The 17,631-nt window shown below is 42.0% G+C and overlaps 1 protein-coding gene across 2 annotated transcripts in view; it reads right to left on the reverse strand.

Annotated features, from left to right (window-relative positions):
• ARHGEF3 (Rho guanine nucleotide exchange factor 3) overlaps positions 1-17,631 on the reverse strand; it is a 340,537-nt gene that overhangs the window by 181,085 nt on the left and 141,821 nt on the right. The window contains exon 1 of one of the 2 annotated variants that reach the window (XM_010360457.2): positions 11,593-11,749. The exons of the other annotated variant lie outside the window; for it this stretch is intronic. Coding sequence (XP_010358759.1) covers positions 11,593-11,643 — 51 coding nt within the window. The 5' untranslated portion in view covers positions 11,644-11,749. Of the gene's footprint in view, positions 1-11,592; positions 11,750-17,631 lie in introns of those variants that run through there. 2 annotated transcript variants of the gene reach the window in all.

Genomic DNA, 17,631 nt, shown 5'->3' on the forward strand with positions numbered 1-17,631 from the left:
TCATTCACGCCGTTGAGCCTCAGCCTTCCTCCTGCCTGAAGGACTCCTATGCATCTTTCACAATCCAGTCCAAAGGTCACTTTCTTTAGGAAGCCTTCTCTGATTCACCCTTCCCTTACAGTTTTCTCTTTTTGTTTTTTAGGTATTCATTTTTTGAATAGGTAATATACAAATGCACAGGATTAAATTCCAAAAGGGTATAGGCACCATATGATGACGTCAACCTCTCTCACATCCCAGACATTGCTTCCTTCTGCATTCTTCCACACCTGCTCTAGACATAAATAAGCAAATCATCTATTTTATCCAGTGCTAACACACTGTAAGTACTGCTCTACACTTGCTTAACACTATATTTGGGAAAGCTTTCCACGCTATCAAATAATCAATTTTTTTCAGTAGTTGCAAATTACAGTTTTAAGGCCGGGTGCGGTGGCTCAAGCCTGTAATCCCAGCACTTTGGGAGTCCAAGACGGGCAGATCACGAGGTCAGGAGATCGAGCCCATCCTGGCTAACATGGTGAAACCCCGTCTCTACTAAAAAATACAAAAAAAAAAAAAAACAAAAAACAAAAAACAAAACTAGCTGGGCGAGGTGGCGGGCGCCTGTAGTCCCAGCTACTCGGGAGGCTGAGGCAGGAGAATGGGGTAAACCTGGGAGGCGGAGCTTGCAGTGAGCCGAGATCCGGCCACTGCACTCCAGCCTGGGCGACAGAGCGAGACTCTGTCTCGAAAAATAAAACAAAATAAATAAAAATTACAGTTTTAAAATGTGCAATAACGTATTTATTTAAGTCCCTATTGACTGAGTATATATGTAGTTTCCAATCTTCTGCTGCAGCAAATATCCTTCTACATAAACCAGCCTACATGCATAAGAGACTCTGTAGCATTAATATCCAGAAACAGAATGGTTGCGGTCAAGGGAATGTGTATTTGTAAGTTTGCTAAACATTGCCAACTGGCTTCCATAAAGCCTGCTCTAATTTATACTCCTACTGGCTATGTATAAAAGGTTCTGTTCCCCTCCTCGAACAACATTATCCAACTTTCTAATTTCTGCCAATGTGGTAGGTGAGAAACGATACCCCGGTCAAGTTTAAATTGATATTTTTCTAATAAGATCAAATCTCTAGAGTTGTGCTGTCCAATATGGGAGCCACTAGGTACATGTGACTGTTTAAATTCACTTTTTTTTTTTTTGGAGACAGAGTCTCGCTCTGTCGCCAGGCTGGAGTGAAGTGGTACGATCTTGCTCACTGCAACCTCAACCTCGTGGGTTCAAGCATTTCTCCTGCCTCAGCCTCCTGAGTAGCTGGGATTACAGGCACACACCACTACGGTTATTTTTTTGTATTTTTAGTAGAGATGGGGTTTCACCATGTTGGTCAGGCTGGTCTTGAACTCCTGATCTCGTGATCTGCCCACCTTGGCCTCCCAAAGTGCTGGGATTACAGGCGTGAGCCACCGTGCCCAGTCCAGTATGGGAGCCACTAGGCACATATAACTGTTTAAATTCACATTTTAATTAATCAAAACTAAATAAAATTTAAAACACAGCTCCTCAGCTGCACTAGCCACATTTCAGGTGCTCAATAGCCACCTGTGGCTAGTGGCCTCCATATGAGACAGAGCAGATAGAAAACATTTCTGTCATCACAAGAAGCACTTACTGGTGCTCTGTGGATCCGCAGTGTTCGATGGCTACCATGAACCACATGTGGTCACTGACATTGAAATGTGTCTAGTCTGAATTGAGATGTGCTCTAAGTATACAACATTCACTGGATACTGAAGACTTGGTATGAAAACGAGAATGTAAAACATCTTCTTAATAATTTTTATAGCGATTGCAGGGTGAAATGCTAGTATTTGGGCTGGGTGCAGTGGCTCACGCTGGTAATCTTAGCACTTTGGGAGGCCGAGGTGAGTGGATCACCTGGGGTCAGGAGTTTGAGACCAGCCTGGCAAACATGGTGAAACCTCATTTCTACTAAAAATACAAAAATTAGCTGGGTGTGGTGGCGGGCACCTGTAATCCCAGCTACTCAGAAGGCTAAGGCAGGAGAATAGCTTGAACCCGGGAGGCCGAGGTCGCAGTGAGCCGAAATCGCACTATTGTACTCCAGCCTGGGCTACAGAGTGAGATTCCGCCTCAAAAAAAAAAAAAAGAAAGAAAAAGAAAGAAAGAAAGAAAGAAAAATGCTAGTATTTAGAGATACTGAGTTAAAATATATTGTTAAAATTAATGTTGTGTGCTTCTTTTTACTTATTTTAATGTGGCTACTGGGAAATTTAAAATCATAAATGTGGCTCACATTCTACTTCTTTTTTTTTTTTTGAGACGGAGTTTCGCTTTTGTTGCCCAGGCTGGAGTGCAATGTCATGATCCCAGCTCACTGCAACCTCAGCCTCCCGGGTCCAAGCGATTCTCCTGCCTCAGCCTCCCGAGTAGCTGGGATTAAAGGCCTGCGTCACCACACTCAGCTAATTTTGTATTTTTAGTAGAGTTAGGGTTTCACCATGTTAGCCATGCTGGTCTCGATCTCCTGACCTCAGGTGATCCACATGCCTCAACCTCCCAAAGTGCTCAGATTACGGGCGTGAGCCACGGCACCTGGCTAACATTCTACTTCTATTGGACAACACTGCTCCAGAAAGCACAGTGCTGTGGAGGTCCGGATTTTAGCATCTTTCTTTTTACATAGAAATAAATGTAGTTATTTGCTTACACACTTTTGGTGGGAATGTAAACTAGTTCAACCATTATGGAAATCAGTGTGGCGATTCCTGAAAGACCTAAAAACAGAAATACCATTCGACCCAGCAATCCCATTACTGGGTATACACCCAAAGGAATATAAATTATTCTATCATAATGACACATGCACATGTATGTTCGTTGTAGCACTATTCACAATAGCAAAGACATGGAATCAACCTAGATGCCCATCAACAGTAGACTAAATAAGGAAAATGCTGTACTTATATACCACGGAATACTATGCAGCTATAAAAAGAATGAGATCATGTGTTTTGCAGGAACATGGATGAAGCTGGAGGCCATTATCCTTAGCAAACTAATGCAGGAACAGAAAACCAAATACTGTATGTTCTCACCTATAAGTGGGAGCTAAATGATGAGAACACATGGACACATAGAGGGGAACAACACACACTGGGGCCTATCAGAGGGTGGAGGGTGGGAGGACAGGGAGGATCAGGAAGAATAACTAATGGGTATTGGGCTTAATCCTTAGTGATGAAATAATTGATAGAACAAACCCCCATGACACAAGTTTACCTATAAAACAAACCTGCACATGTACCCCTGAACTTAAAGGAACAAAAGAAGTGTACAGTTAATCATTGCTATAAAGAAAAAGAGACTCACTGGAATCTCTTTTTCCTTCTTACCCTTCCCTGCCCCATGCAGACAGGGTGGGCAACAAGAGGAGAAAGGGCTACAATGATCCTGATGACAAAGGATCAACCCTGCAAAAAACCAGTACACTTCCCACCTGAGCGGCCACAGGCAGACACCAGTGACCCTGAGCGGGGACTGATTTCCTGGTGGCTGTTAAAACAATGCACCAGAGAACAAAGTGCCTTCAAAACTAAGAATAGAAGAACAGCTCCAAATAAGATTTCCAGGACTCTGCAGGAACAAATTCCTCCCTTGCTCTGTCTGTAATCCACCTTCCACCCACAGCTTGACTAGCCACAGCACAAATGTCCCCATCTCCGCAGTCCATATACACAGATCTGGGCGAGAACTGAAGGACAGAGTGGAAAGGGGAGATCCAGAGAAAGAGGTGAGGTGACAAGCACTTTGCCTTAAGGGGCTCACACCATAATGGTTCTGCAGTTGAGATGTGGAATGTTTCTGTCATCCATGTCTTTGGCTTCAGATATGAGGGACAAGAAAACTCAGTTTTGCAATGTGACCCATAAAACTGACAAATCAGAACGGACCCTGTATTCTGAAAAGGTACTGAGGGAATGAGATCTAATTGTTTCTGCTTGGGGGGGGAATGTTAATTATAATAATAATAATATTATTATTATTATTATTATTATTATTAGCTGTATGCCTTTGGTTAAGGTTTATAACTCGGTCTCAGTTTTATAATCCAGAAAATAAAGGGGTTGGATGCAATGTGTGGTGATTCCTGAAAGACCTTAAAACAGAAATATCATTCGACCCAGCAATCCCATTACTAGGTATATACCCAAAGGAACCGAAATCATTCTATCATAATGACACATGCATATGCATGTTCTATCTCATTCAGTTCAAAAATTCCCTGACGCTATGCACATGCAAACAAGGTATCATCAACACTGTCATCTTTATTCTCTCACTCATCTAGAAAACACTCATTGGGCAGCTAATACGAGTCATACCCTGGACCTGACACTGGCATACAAATACAGAAAAACACCACTTCGCTTCTGGAGTAGTTTCTTAAGAGGGAAAGAAGGACAAGGGAGAATGGATGGAGTGAAAAATTAGAGCAGAGTTCTTCACCAGGAGCCAGGGGGCTGTACAGACATTTTCACAACTATGTGCAGGTTTCTAAAGAGAACACTCAAAGACACATGTGAACTCAGGAAGGCAAAGGGCTAGTGATTTAGTGAAACTATGACAGGCCAAGCACCACGCTAAATTCTTAGTATGTGCGGGTGCTTGAAGGGTTGGTGCCCAAAACAGTCCACAAAGTGTTCATGGAAATATACACATAAGGGATTTGAACCTGTGCTTGGCTGGTGCAGAGCCTGCCTCTCTCCCCAGCATCACGGATGGTCTCATGTCATGTGGCCTCTCCCTGCTGCTGTGCCTCCATCAACTCTCCCTTTCTCATATCAGAAGATCACAAGCATTTAACAGCCTTGCACTTGTCTGATCCCAGCTTGCTGTATCTGCCCAAGAGGGCTGGGAAGGTAAGACGAAATAATCCCAGTGAAATACTCATCACTAGTTAGCACTCAAGAGGTACCAGTAGATCATCATTCATCACATATTCATTTAGGACCTAATAGCCAGGCCTTGGGATAGGCGTTGTCATCACCTTCATCACTTACTGTTACTACGTTTAACATCCCCCACTCCCAGCAACACGCAGAATGCTTCACACAATATGCATTCAGTAAATGTGGGTTCAGTAAGTAAATGGTGATGAGCTTGGTGGTAGATCTGTTTATTCTTCAGCAAATATTTATGCCTTTTCCTGACCTCCATGGCTTGATCCTGTGAGGTGGAAGAGATGGTGTACCAACTCTGAGCCTACATCTTAAGAGACATCATGTGTTTCTGCTTGCTCCACAAGAGAAGAATACATATGTGGGTAGCACTGTCCAGAATGAACCCATGTAGGACAGACCACCTCAGCCAACCTGCACACTTATAAGCATAAGAATAAATGTTTGTTATTGTTTGCCACTGAGTTTTGGGGTAGCTGTGACTCAGCAAACGCTGACTGAGATGGTCTCCTTTACCCAACTCTAGAAGTTTCAGGCAGGGAGAGTGGCCCTGGCTTTTCTTACTTTTAAGATGCAGTTTCAGAAATTGGGTCATTTTGTGTGTGTCCCTCTCTCCCCAATTTTCTCTGGGCTGGTAATGTCCCATTCAAAGAAGACAGTAGGGACTATGAAGACCCATATTTTGGCCACCTTGGCACCCAGTGCAGAATCCAGCACAAAGAAGGTTCTCAGGCAGTGCCTGATTGATGGAAAGATGGGATGAGTACAGTCAAAATCACTAGAGGCAGCAACCTGGACCTCAGATGCTCAGAGCCACTGGTTCTGCGGTCCCCAAAGCATGGAAAGTGGACCCCACTGGTGATATAATATCATCTCAGACCATATGCAATAGACCTGCATATATTTATAATAATATGTTTTAGGAAACACATTTCCAACCTGTGATTTCAGGACTATTACTGCTTAGGATGCACCTAAGTCTAAAAAAAACCAAAAACAAACCAAAAAACCCAAACCTAAAAAAACAAAAACAAAAACGAAAAAGAGATAATTTAAATAAATACAGTAACTGATAAATAATAGTACCGATGGTATGTGAATATGAAAAATGTAAGTGAAATTTGGGAAACATTGATCTATTACAAGTCTCTTTTTCCTAAAAATCACAATCATAATCATAGTGAGCATTTTTGAGCACTAACAAGATACTCTGTTTGAAGCGCTTCACAGATATTATTTTATAAATTCCTGATACCCTATGAGGCAGGTACTATCAGCATCTTCATCCTGCAGGTGAAGAAACTGAGGCCCAGAGAGGTAAGGAACTTGCACAAGGTCACAGAGTAAGTGACAGTGAGGATTTGACTTCAGGCTGCAACTTCCAGGATCTCAGTCCTTGACAGCTATATCTCTACTGGTTCTGCTTGGAGAACCTGGTACTGGGGAAGTTTAGCATTGCCCAGAGTTAACTGCAAAATCCAGAACTTGATCCTCAGACTCCTAACTCCCAGCCCAGTGCTCTTGTCCCTGCTCCACAAGGAATATGCTGGAGAGGACACCTGGGGTTTATGGCAGGGGCTGTGTGAGGTCTGTGAGAGGAAAGGGAGAGAGGTGGTAAGCACTGCAAGGAAGACTTGGAAGGGAGAGACGGGGAAATAAGGATCTGTCATGGGTTATTTCAAGGCTGCCAAGCTGAGGCAGGTGCCCAAAGAATGCAGGGAAGCTAGAATACGGACAGAGATATTCAGCAAAAGAGGGCTAGCAGAGCAAGGGTTGGCACACAAGAGCTGCTTCCCAAGAGAACTGCCTACCCCGGTCAGTATCGGGAGCGAGTTTCCCAAGTTTCCCTAAGTGACATCCACTTTGTCTATATTTAGGTCCTAAAGCCACCCATTGTTTCTGTCCCAGTGAACAGCTGGGGTCACCACTCTAACCTTGCCCGCTCCGAGTCACACGTCTGAGTGTTCCATCAAGAGAGGCCTTTTTAGGATCTGGTTTGAATCAACTTCCCCTTCCACAGCTCCTACTTGGCGTCCTGGGCAAGCTGTAAAAACATGGCTAGAAAAACGGCTTTAAAATGCAGTCTCAACCTTCCATCGAATATGCTGCTTCCTTCCCTCCACAAAATCAAACTATGTCCATGTTTACCTCAGGACATAGGTGCTTCAGAGCCCTGTTGTTGCTAAGCCCTTACACACTAAGGTCTGAGCTATTCCAGAGGCTGATGGTGGAGGATCACTTGAGCCCAGGAAGTCAAGGCTGCAGTGAGCTATGATCATGCCACTGCACTCCAGCATGGGTGACAGAGCAAAACTGTCTCTAAAAGGAAAAAAATATATATATATATATGTTCATAAGCAGACTAAAGTAGCTAGTAAGTAAATTACATTTTGAGTTCTAGTTGATATCCTTGGGAAATGGGTGCTTAAACACATTCATTAAATCATTCATTAAATCATTTGACTTTGAAATAGGGCAGATGTGAAAACTATTTTTGACTTTTTGTGCAAGATATTTGCATACTTTAGACTCATATCTGAGCTAAAATGAGTTTAGAGACATCTCTGATTTGACAAGTGGGGAAACTGAGTCCAGAGAAAGTAGTGCTTGTCATAGGTGCCTCTTACTTAGGCACTAACTGGACCACAGCAAACATTCACCAAAATGGGACAACTTACCAAACCATTGGAAAGGAAAGTGTTACTGCAGATGTTGCACATAATAGGAGATCTGGGAAGGACCCCACATTAAAGTCATCACATAGCACCCAATGGCTAAAAACATCATTTCTGAATCCATTTTTCCTGGGTTTGAAACCTGATCCACTACTTAACCATTCAGGTGACCTAGACAAATTATTTATCTTCTGTAAATCTCAGTTTTGCCATCTGCAAAATAAGAATAATGATAATAGCCAATCCCTACAGTGTTGTAAGACTTTCATGACCGAATATGAGTAAAGTGTTTAGATAAGCATCTAATAAATGTAAGTCATTATCGTATTATATCGTTATTAACATTGCATTAACTATCACTGACATGTAATCAATCATTTGAATGTTGTCAACGTTCATACTTGAAAGGCTCAAAAATTATTTATCAAGAGAGCAAATAGTGAGGTGAGTGAGATGGGGAAAGGCTGAAATTACCCCAGTCACATCAAAGTATTAAAAATATATGTCTGAGGGGCATGCAGTGGCTCATGTCCATAATCCTAGCACTTTGGAAGGCCAACGTGGGAGGATCACTTACGGCCAGGAGTTCAAGATGAGTCTGGGCAACACTGCAAGACCTGGTCTTGACAAAAAAGTTAAAAAAATTAGCTGGGTATGGTGGTGTACACTTGTAGTCCCAGCTACTCAGGAGGCTGAGGTGGGAGGATCCCTTGAGCCCAGGAGTTCAAGGCTGCAATGAGCTATGATTGTGTCACTGCACTCGAACCTGGGCAACAGAAGAAAGACCCTGTCTCCTTAAAAACAAAAAACAACAAACAAACAAACAAAAGTATGTCTAAACAGTGTCAACAAAACAAAACGGCAACACAAAGAATGGGATAATGTATTTGCATATAATATACTGAAAAGAGATTGATATTCAGAATATGTAAAGAACTCCTAAACTCAATAACAAAAAAATAAGCAACCCAATTCAAAAGTGAGCAAAGGACTTGAACAGACATTTCTGCAAAAAAGACATACAAATGGTCAATAATGCACATGAAAAGATGCTCAACATCACTAATCATCAGAGAAATTCAAATCAAAACTATAAGGTGATACCACTTCATACCTATTAGAATGGCTACTACTGAAAAAAAAAATCAAAATTAGAAGTGTTGGTGAGGATGTTGAGAAACTAGAACCCTTGTGCACTGTAGGTGGGAATATAAAATGGAATAGCCACTGTGAAAAAGAGTATGGTGGTTCCTCAAAACATTAAAAATAGAATTACTGTATGTTCTAGCAATACTACTTCTGGGTATATACTCAAAAAAACAAAAAGCAGGTAGTGGGAATGTAAACTAGTACAACTACTGTGGAAAACAGTGTCGAGATTCCTTAAAGAACTAAAAGTAGAACTACCATTTGATTCAGCAATCCCACTACTGGCTATCTACTCAGAGGAAAAGAAGTCATTATATGAAAAAGATACTTGCACATGCATGTTTATAGCAGCACAATTCACAACTGCAAAATCATGGAACAAACCCAAACACTAATCAATCAAGGAGTGGATAAATAAACTATGGTATACTACTCAGCCATAAGAAGGAATGAATTAACGGCATTGCAGCAACCTGGATGAGATTGGAGACTATTATTCTAAGTGAAGTAACTCAGGAATGGAAAACCAAACATCGTTATGATCTCACTGATATGTGGGAGTTAAGCTATGAGGACGCAAAGGCGTAAGAATGATACAATGGATTTTGGGGACTTGAGGGGAAGGGTGAGAGGGCAATGAGGGATAAAAGACTACAAATAGGTTGCAGTGTATACTGCTTGGATGATGGGTGCAACAAAATTTCACAAATCACTACTAAAGAACTTACTCATGTAACCAAATACTAGCTGTACCCCAATAACTTACAGGAAAAAAAATTGAAAGCAGGGTCTTAAGAGATTATTTGTACACTCATGTTCATAGCAGCATTATTCACAACAGTTAAAACATGAAAGCAACCCGAGGTCCATCCAAGGATGAATGGATAAGCAAAATGTGGTATGTCACCATTTAACAATATTAATTGACAAAAAAAAACCTGTTTAATGTGGGGCATACAGTAAAGAGCTTTCAAATCTTTCAGCCTTGTAATACAGAGTGTAGTTTTCAATCACTATTAGAGGTAATAATGAAATGCAAAATACGTACTATATATATAATTATGCAACAGTGTCATATATTCACAGAGAAATTGAGTATTTGTTTCTCTGTTACCTTCAGAGCTCCATACAATATTACTACCATATGCAATAATGGAATATTCTTGAAGGAAGGGAATTCTGACACATGTTACAACATGAATGCACCCAGAGGACATTATGCTAAGGGAAATAAGCCAGTCAAAAAAAGACAAATACTGTTTGACTCTACTTATATGAGATAGAGTAATCAAAATCATAGAGACAGAAAGTAGAATGGTGGTTGCCATGGGATGGGGGAGGGAAGAATGGAGAGTTATTGTTTAACGGGTATAGAGTTTCAGTTTTGCAAGGTGAAAAGAGTTCTGGAGATGGATGGTGGTGATGGTTGTACAACATTATGAATGTACTTAATACCACTAAGCTATTTACTTAAAATAGTCAAGATGGTAAATTATGTGTTATATGTATTTTTACCACAATAAAAAATGTGAAAAAAATATATGTTTAGAATGGTCATACACAATGGTCATACACAAGAGCTGGAATTAGGGTTACAGAAATCAGTTCCAGGAACATAGTTCTGATGAGAAGAATAGAAAAAGCAATGGACATTGCCTTTAAAACACAGTTTTGGCAAGCCAGGTGCAGTGGCTCATGCCTCTGACCCCAGCGCTTTGGGAGGCTGAAGCTTGAGCTCAAGGAGGATTGCTTGAGCTCAGAGTTTAAGACGAGCCTGAGCAACATAGTGAGACCCACGTTTCCACAAAAAAATGAAATAATTAGCAGGGCATGGTGGTGTATGCCTGTAGTCCCAGCTACTCAGGAGGCTGAGGCAAGAGGACTGCTGGAGCCCAGGCGGTCAAGATTGCAGTGAGCTGTGATTGCGCCACTGTATTCCAGTCTGGATGACAGAGCAAGATTCTGTCTCAAAAAACAAAAACAAACAAACAAAGAACAGTTTTGGGTTATCCAAAACTTTAACAACTACCTCCACAAAAAAACAAATAAAGGGATAGGGAAAGTAACTTTCAGAGCTCCTAACCATTCTTCAACCCATGGAAACATAACATTTCCAGACACTCTTTCCAAAATAACCCAAACCAAACAACGATGTTCTTAATGAGCATGGTATCAAGTCTGAGTCTCCACTGATAATATCTGACTTCATTCTCCCAATAATAAACAGACTCAAAAACACCAGGATCACTTTAGGGAAACCTACAAAACAGTTGCTGCAAGCAGCATGAACTTCTAAAACCGAGTTTAGCCATCTTCCAATTCAAAGAAAAAGAGAAGATCTTGGAAATCCACTTTGTGATTAAATAGCAACAATAAAACAGAAGGCGGATGCATCCTTCTTTTCTCTTTTCCTTCCCATTAATTAAAATCATCCTCTTGCAAAAATTAAAACAGTAGCATTGCAGAGCACAGCGTGAAAAGCCCTTCCCTTTGTTCCCCTCCAATCACATATGCTAAAGGAGGCCCTGAAAGCTATGCACACCACTCAGCTCACCCTCGCAACCAAGCAAAGCCATCTGCGGTCTTAAACACAGCCACAGTGCTCTTCTGATTCATAGTAAAGTGAGGCGGGAATCTGGCTCCATCATCCCAGGTACTTTTAACAGCAGTTCTCTGATCAGTGTCTTGGAAGGTAAAAAGAACACTGCGTCCTCCCACACCTCAGATCCTGGCTCGGGTGGGAGTTGAGAGCCGGCCCATCCCAGGCTCAGCAGCAGGGGCTTACCTGCACAGGGACAAAGAGGCAGCACCACACCATGGGGCGCTCTGACCTCATCCACCCGAACTCGCCGGCTCCTAACTGCAGTGGAGCCCTGTGCACAGGATTCTCTGAACAGGGCTGAGCATAGTTTCCCTGAAGGAACTCCTCCCCGCCACTTGGGCTGCATGACAGGAAGTGACAGGGGCCATCAGTTACAAGTGTCAGAGTCTGAGAGCCGCACCAGTCAAGAGCTCCGCACCTCTCCTACTACTGCTGCTTTTGCAGAGCACTCTTTGGGCATTCAAAGGTAAACCAGAAGTTCAGTTTCTGACTGACAGTCCCCAGCCTGTGAGAGACAAACAGTGCTCACTGGGTCCCCACCAAAAGCAATGTGAAGCATCCCGTCGGCTGCAGCAGATGTGCTGCCTGGAGCTTTGCAGACCCAAACATCAGGGTGAAGTAGAAAAGAAAGCATCACTAGGAGAAGGGACATTGGGAGGAGAGCTTTGGGTCTTCAAAGAGGAATCAATGATCTACTTGAACTTTACCCAAGAATCAGTAGCCCTGCCCGGGATACAGAGCCCACACTGAGTCGCCGTTCAAAAGCAACTACACACCCATCCGTTTCTTTTTGTCTTATGCAAACCTGGCATCTTCCCTTCAGAGCCCTTTCAAAGTAGCTGCTTCTGGAAACCTCCCTTTCAACTTGTGTCAGGGGTAAGAGGTCTTCCTGCTCAGAGCTATTATGGAAATAATTCATGGCTGACATTCCTTGTTTTATGAAGTGGGGATCTCACCAGAATGAATGTCTTGCTCCAGTTCCTTGCCTTATAAAAAACCCAGACCTCTTGGGTAAGGGAGACTGTCTCATAGGAAACTATAAGCTTTCAGATTGAAAACTATGCCTGCTTCACTCCTTCCCCACAAACAAACCAGCACTCTCACCCTCCTTGCGCATTGGCAGAGGGTCTCAAACTCAAGGAGACATAACTCTAGTGTAGTTCTCAATTATTGATTTATTTATTTTAGTTATCTAAAAGATAACTAAAAGAATTTGTATTTGACTTACAAAAATCTTCCTAATTACAAATTTTAGCAGCTAAGATTTAGCCCAGGGTTTCCTGAGGCCTTCTTACAAATGCATAGATTTTTAAGAGCCTTCCTCTGTCTCAGGCCTGAGTAAAGTCAGGGGACCCAGCAAAGACAGCAGGTTCATTTGAACAATAAGCTTCTGGTCTAACAGAAGGAGATTAAATCCAAGACTTTCATTAGAAAGCAGGCTCTCTCCATCCACGTTGCCAGGAATTTGCAAAGTGTTGAGGGGTCCAGGAAATAAGTGAGCTTGGCAAATGCATTTTTCATGGGGACAAAGTCTGAGAAGGATTCTCAGAGCAAGAGACACATGGGCAGTCTTCGGACGAGTGTTCTAGGCAGAAGAACTGGCAAACTCAACAGCAAGGCAGTGCAGAACTACGGGGTAATTTGGAAGAAACCAAGAACGTTAATAGGTCTGGAGGCTGCTCTGACAGGCTTGGGTCTTGCTTCAAAAAGTGTGAGGGAATCATACCTGCTTAGAGAAAGGAGGAAGTGAAATCACTGCCTTTCAGGCAAGCATCTGGGTCACCAAGGAGCTAGCACCTGGAAGCACTCAGTAATGAGTGTCAGATCAAATGGCAGTGTCCACCGAGAAGTGGGTTTCAGATTGTCCTCGGGATTCCCTATTTCCTAAAGCCTGACTCCCCACAAAGCAAGCTAGTTAAGTGGTGGCTGGGGGAGGGGTAAGAGCAGGTATTCCTAAGGCCTCTTGTTCCAGCCTCCTACACAGGAAGGGTCCTGAATTTGAACAAGCCTGTAAACAACTTGAGATTAGCCAGCTTTGGGGACAACTCAGCCGATGAAGAAAGACAGTGCCCTAGGAAACGAGGGAGGCTGCATCACCCAGCCACTCCTCTCTTGAAGGATTTTCTGACAAGTCACTTCAAGGAGTCCTAGCAGCCAAGGCCAGCCTCACCCCAGTGAGGATTCATTGGAAATGTGAGATGACCAGAGCATACTATGTTTTATTTCTTTTGGGGGGAGGAAGGGAAAATTCACATGAACAAATCCTAGAATGATTCAACCTAACTTCCGACTGCTGACTGAATGGGAAAGAAGAACTGAAACCTGTGGGCTGCAGCACTTCGTGGAAGAGGTGAAACTTGAGGGGCTCCAGGGCAGGTAGCAGTGGAGTAGGGAGGGACAGAGAGAGGGCCAACAGATGTCCTGGCAGGGGAAAGGGATGCAGCCTGCAAAAAGCAAGGCAAGAACAGGGCACGTCCATCTCCTCTGATGCCCTTGCTCTGACCAGAAGCAATAACTCCCAAATTGAAATGGGTCCATGAAGGAGGCACGTCAAAAGGAGAATTTCAATAGTAAGAGGCTCTGATCCGCCAGGTCCACATTCATTTTGAGCTTTATAATGGGATATCAAAAGGAACAGTTTTCTCTATGGTATCTAGGATACTACCAAGTATTCAAACATGTTTATGTATTGGTTTTTACATTTTAAAAGTAACATAGCATCACTGTCACACATTCAAACCACACAGAAGTATATAAAGTAAAAAGTGAGTCTTCCCAAAGGCCCTACTTTTTTTTCTATCCCGATCCCATTTGCTGGACGCACTGGGGTTAAAAAGCCAGATGTAGACAGAGGCTCATTAACCCAAATGGATTTAGGACCAGGGGTCAGGTACTTGAAAGAAAAGGCCAGGTGGGCACTGGGGCACCACTGAGAGTTTTTGTCTTAGGTCAGTTCCAGCTTTTCGGGTTCCTAAGGGGTTAATGGCCCAGGGTGACCAGACATTCTAATTTTACATAAAACCCTGAAATTCAGGGTTTTATGTAAAATCTCTCAATTGTAAATGCTGGCAACTATTCATCACCATAAGAAGTACTGTACGGGCCACATAATACAGTTGCTGGCTACATTTGGCCCCGGGGGGCCACCAGTTTGCACCCTCTGGTGGTAATCCTTCCAGACATTTCCTTCTGTCTAAAAACATGAGTTGCTGGGTGTAATATCTTATTTTTTTCAAAAATAGAATGATAACATTGTTCTACCACTTGCTTTTTTCATTTAACATCCAGGGCATCTTTCCCTGTCACGTACGTTTTCGACCTCTTACTGCAGAGCATGCTATGGTATGGAAGGAAATTAACTCACTTAGCCACCTGCCCTGTGGACATTTAGCAAATACGAAAGATACGCTTGAAATGTCACTTCTCATTGTCCATTCCTCTTACCTCTGCCAATGTTGATAACTCATGATGAAAGTGAACCTGTGTGCAGATATTAATATATCATACAGCCACAATTACTGAAACCAGAGTGACCAAGGATTTTTTATGTTTTAATATGAGTGCTTACCATGTATTTTCCCATGTGATCCTCACAACGGTCCCAAAGTAGGCCTTATTATCATCTCTCTTTTCGCAGATTGAAAAAAACTGAGACTCAAAAAGGTGGTGTACACCTCCCCATGGCACGTGGCCCAGAGGTGGTGAAGTTGGTTAGAAGTGGGGTCCAGCAAGCTTACTTCAGAGCTCCTGCTACAAGCATATAGCCCTCAGAAGAGACAGCCAGAAACCTGCTCTGGGATATTCAAGAATCTGACATATTAGAGCACACACCACTAGAGAAGGATCGCTAACAATGGGACAATTCACTTGCCTCTTGGAAAGAAAAGCCTCATTTTAAAGCCCTTCTTCATACTTATCCAACATAAATTCTACATAGATTGGAGAGAAATGTTAAAAGGGGGAAAAAATTACAAAATTCTGGGGGCGTAGGTTCTCAGTGTATGGTATTTTTCTTTTGGTGTATAGAGCTGAATCATATATTTATACATAAACTACCTACAAGGTGCCTACGATGCAAAGATGAACCCTGTTTTCCCACAGCTGGTTACATAACCAAACTGGTAACAACCCCTCTTGTTGGGCTCTAAAGAGATTAGCACCAAAACTGGGATCTAACTAAGATGCCACTAAAAGTGTTATGGCATCACTAGAACAAGAACCATGCTTCCTGTGTTCTTGTTCGATACATCTGAGGGTATTTTCTGTTGAGAAGTTCCAAGCAATTTCCTTAACAAAGATATTATAAGGAACATACTCATCAGAGTTCTGAGAATTTCATTTACATAAAACAAAATTTTAGATTTTAGCAGAATTACTTCTTCATTAAAAGTTGGCAAGCAACGATGATTCTTTCCATTTGAGCTTTATCCTGGTTCCTTAATGTCTTTCTTATTTGTACTCAGCAAGTCAGAAATTTCACAAAACCTTACAGTTGGAAAGGGAATTTCAAGGTCTTTAAACATATCCCATTTGATACTTCAAATTTTAAAATTCCACAAACTGAATTTAAAAACAGGTAGTAAAAAAATCTCATGGCCCAGTGCAGTGCCTCACACCTATAATCCCGGTGGTTATGGAGGCAGAGACACAAGGATGGCTTGAGCCCAGGAGTTCCAAGACCTGCCTGGACAATGTGAGACCCTGTTCTCTACAAAAATCTCAAATGGGATGGTAGCAGTGACCAAATTTAAATAGTATATTGCACACTGGCTTAACCAAGGTTCCAACATCATAAGATTATTATTTCTCAGATCTTAGGTTTCTAAGGTAAGATTAAGGAAAAACAAAAATTCAAAAACAAATTTAGGTAAGACTAAGGAGAAACAAAATTTGGGTGTTACTATGTTGTCAGGGAGGCAAAAAGCACAACAAGTCAGTGAGAAATAAAAAGAACATCAAATTAGAGCCTGGGAGTTGCTCACAGTCATGCACTTTTATTGGAAGTCTTTATCTACTCCTCAGAGCTGGAAGGGTGGTTAATCCAAGTAAAACTCGAGCAACTCCTCTGCCTGCTTCACCATGAACCCTAGACAAATGGAGCAGGGGTGTCCAGACACTTTCCCAGGCCAAGGCCTATTGGACTCAAGGTGGTTCAACTCAAGAGACTCTGAACATTTGAAAATGTTGATGCTCTTGGAGAGCTCTGCTTAGTATCCCAGCTCAACAAGATTATAAAATGATGAGAAGAATGTGGGAGCAGACCTGGCTGCCCAAGGTCAAGAATGAATAAACAGAAAAGTCTTCATCTATGGTTGCAACACAGGAACTAAAAATAAATGATGCTGGAACATGGAAGTCTCAACGATTGCCAGTCATGGCTAATCTTGAGTGCTTATCTTACTGGTTTTGTTACGGGCAATCGCCTGAGCTTGGTCTTTATTCTCTCTAAACAAATCTGAACTTGTATAACCAGATTCCTCACATTATTTTGGCAACTGATACATGGGCATCTATTTTTAAAAGTGAATGCAAAAAAAAAAAAAAAAAGGGAAAGCCATCTTCTGATGAATGGTGTGAAGCAGCTACCGGCCTGGTCGCTGCGGTTCTGCCTCCTTCACTAACACAAGAAGCAAGAGCCACCTGAAGAATTTCTGCATGAAGCAGACAGGGACCGCTTGTAAATAAGCTCATACAGTTATTTCTTAGAAATATGAACACCCTGGGTGCAGCTTTTTCAAGAAACTGTCAAGTCCCCTTCCTTACACTGTCAGTTAAAAGTGAAACTCCCATCTGTGGGTTACTGACTTCTGCCCAATTTTTAGGAAGAAAAAAAGTTGCAAAACTGATTAGCTGACATCTATCAGCTAAAGGGCTTCCTTACTTGGAAATGAGACTTACTATTTGGCATTGTACTGTCAAAGTTGGTTAGAAGTGGAAAATTTGAATATTGGGGTGGGGGTGGTATTTCTGACACGTGAATACTCAGGAGGATTTTTAAAAGTAACCTGCCTATATCAAAAAACAGCACTTGACACACTGAATTTCCTAGTTAAAAATATATAACAAAAGCAAGAATCATTCTTATTAAAAAGTTTCTCACCATTATTTTGACTTCAGATAACTCTTTAGGGATAATTTCTGGGAACAACCACCTGGCTGGAATAGTTAACAGTAAATTAATATTTGGGCTCTGTGATTTTTGGCTCTGCCATTTATTTACAA

Source organism: Rhinopithecus roxellana, chromosome 1 (assembly GCF_007565055.1).
Source record: "Rhinopithecus roxellana isolate Shanxi Qingling chromosome 1, ASM756505v1, whole genome shotgun sequence".
In the NCBI taxonomy this organism is placed as follows: Eukaryota; Metazoa; Chordata; class Mammalia; order Primates; family Cercopithecidae; genus Rhinopithecus; species Rhinopithecus roxellana.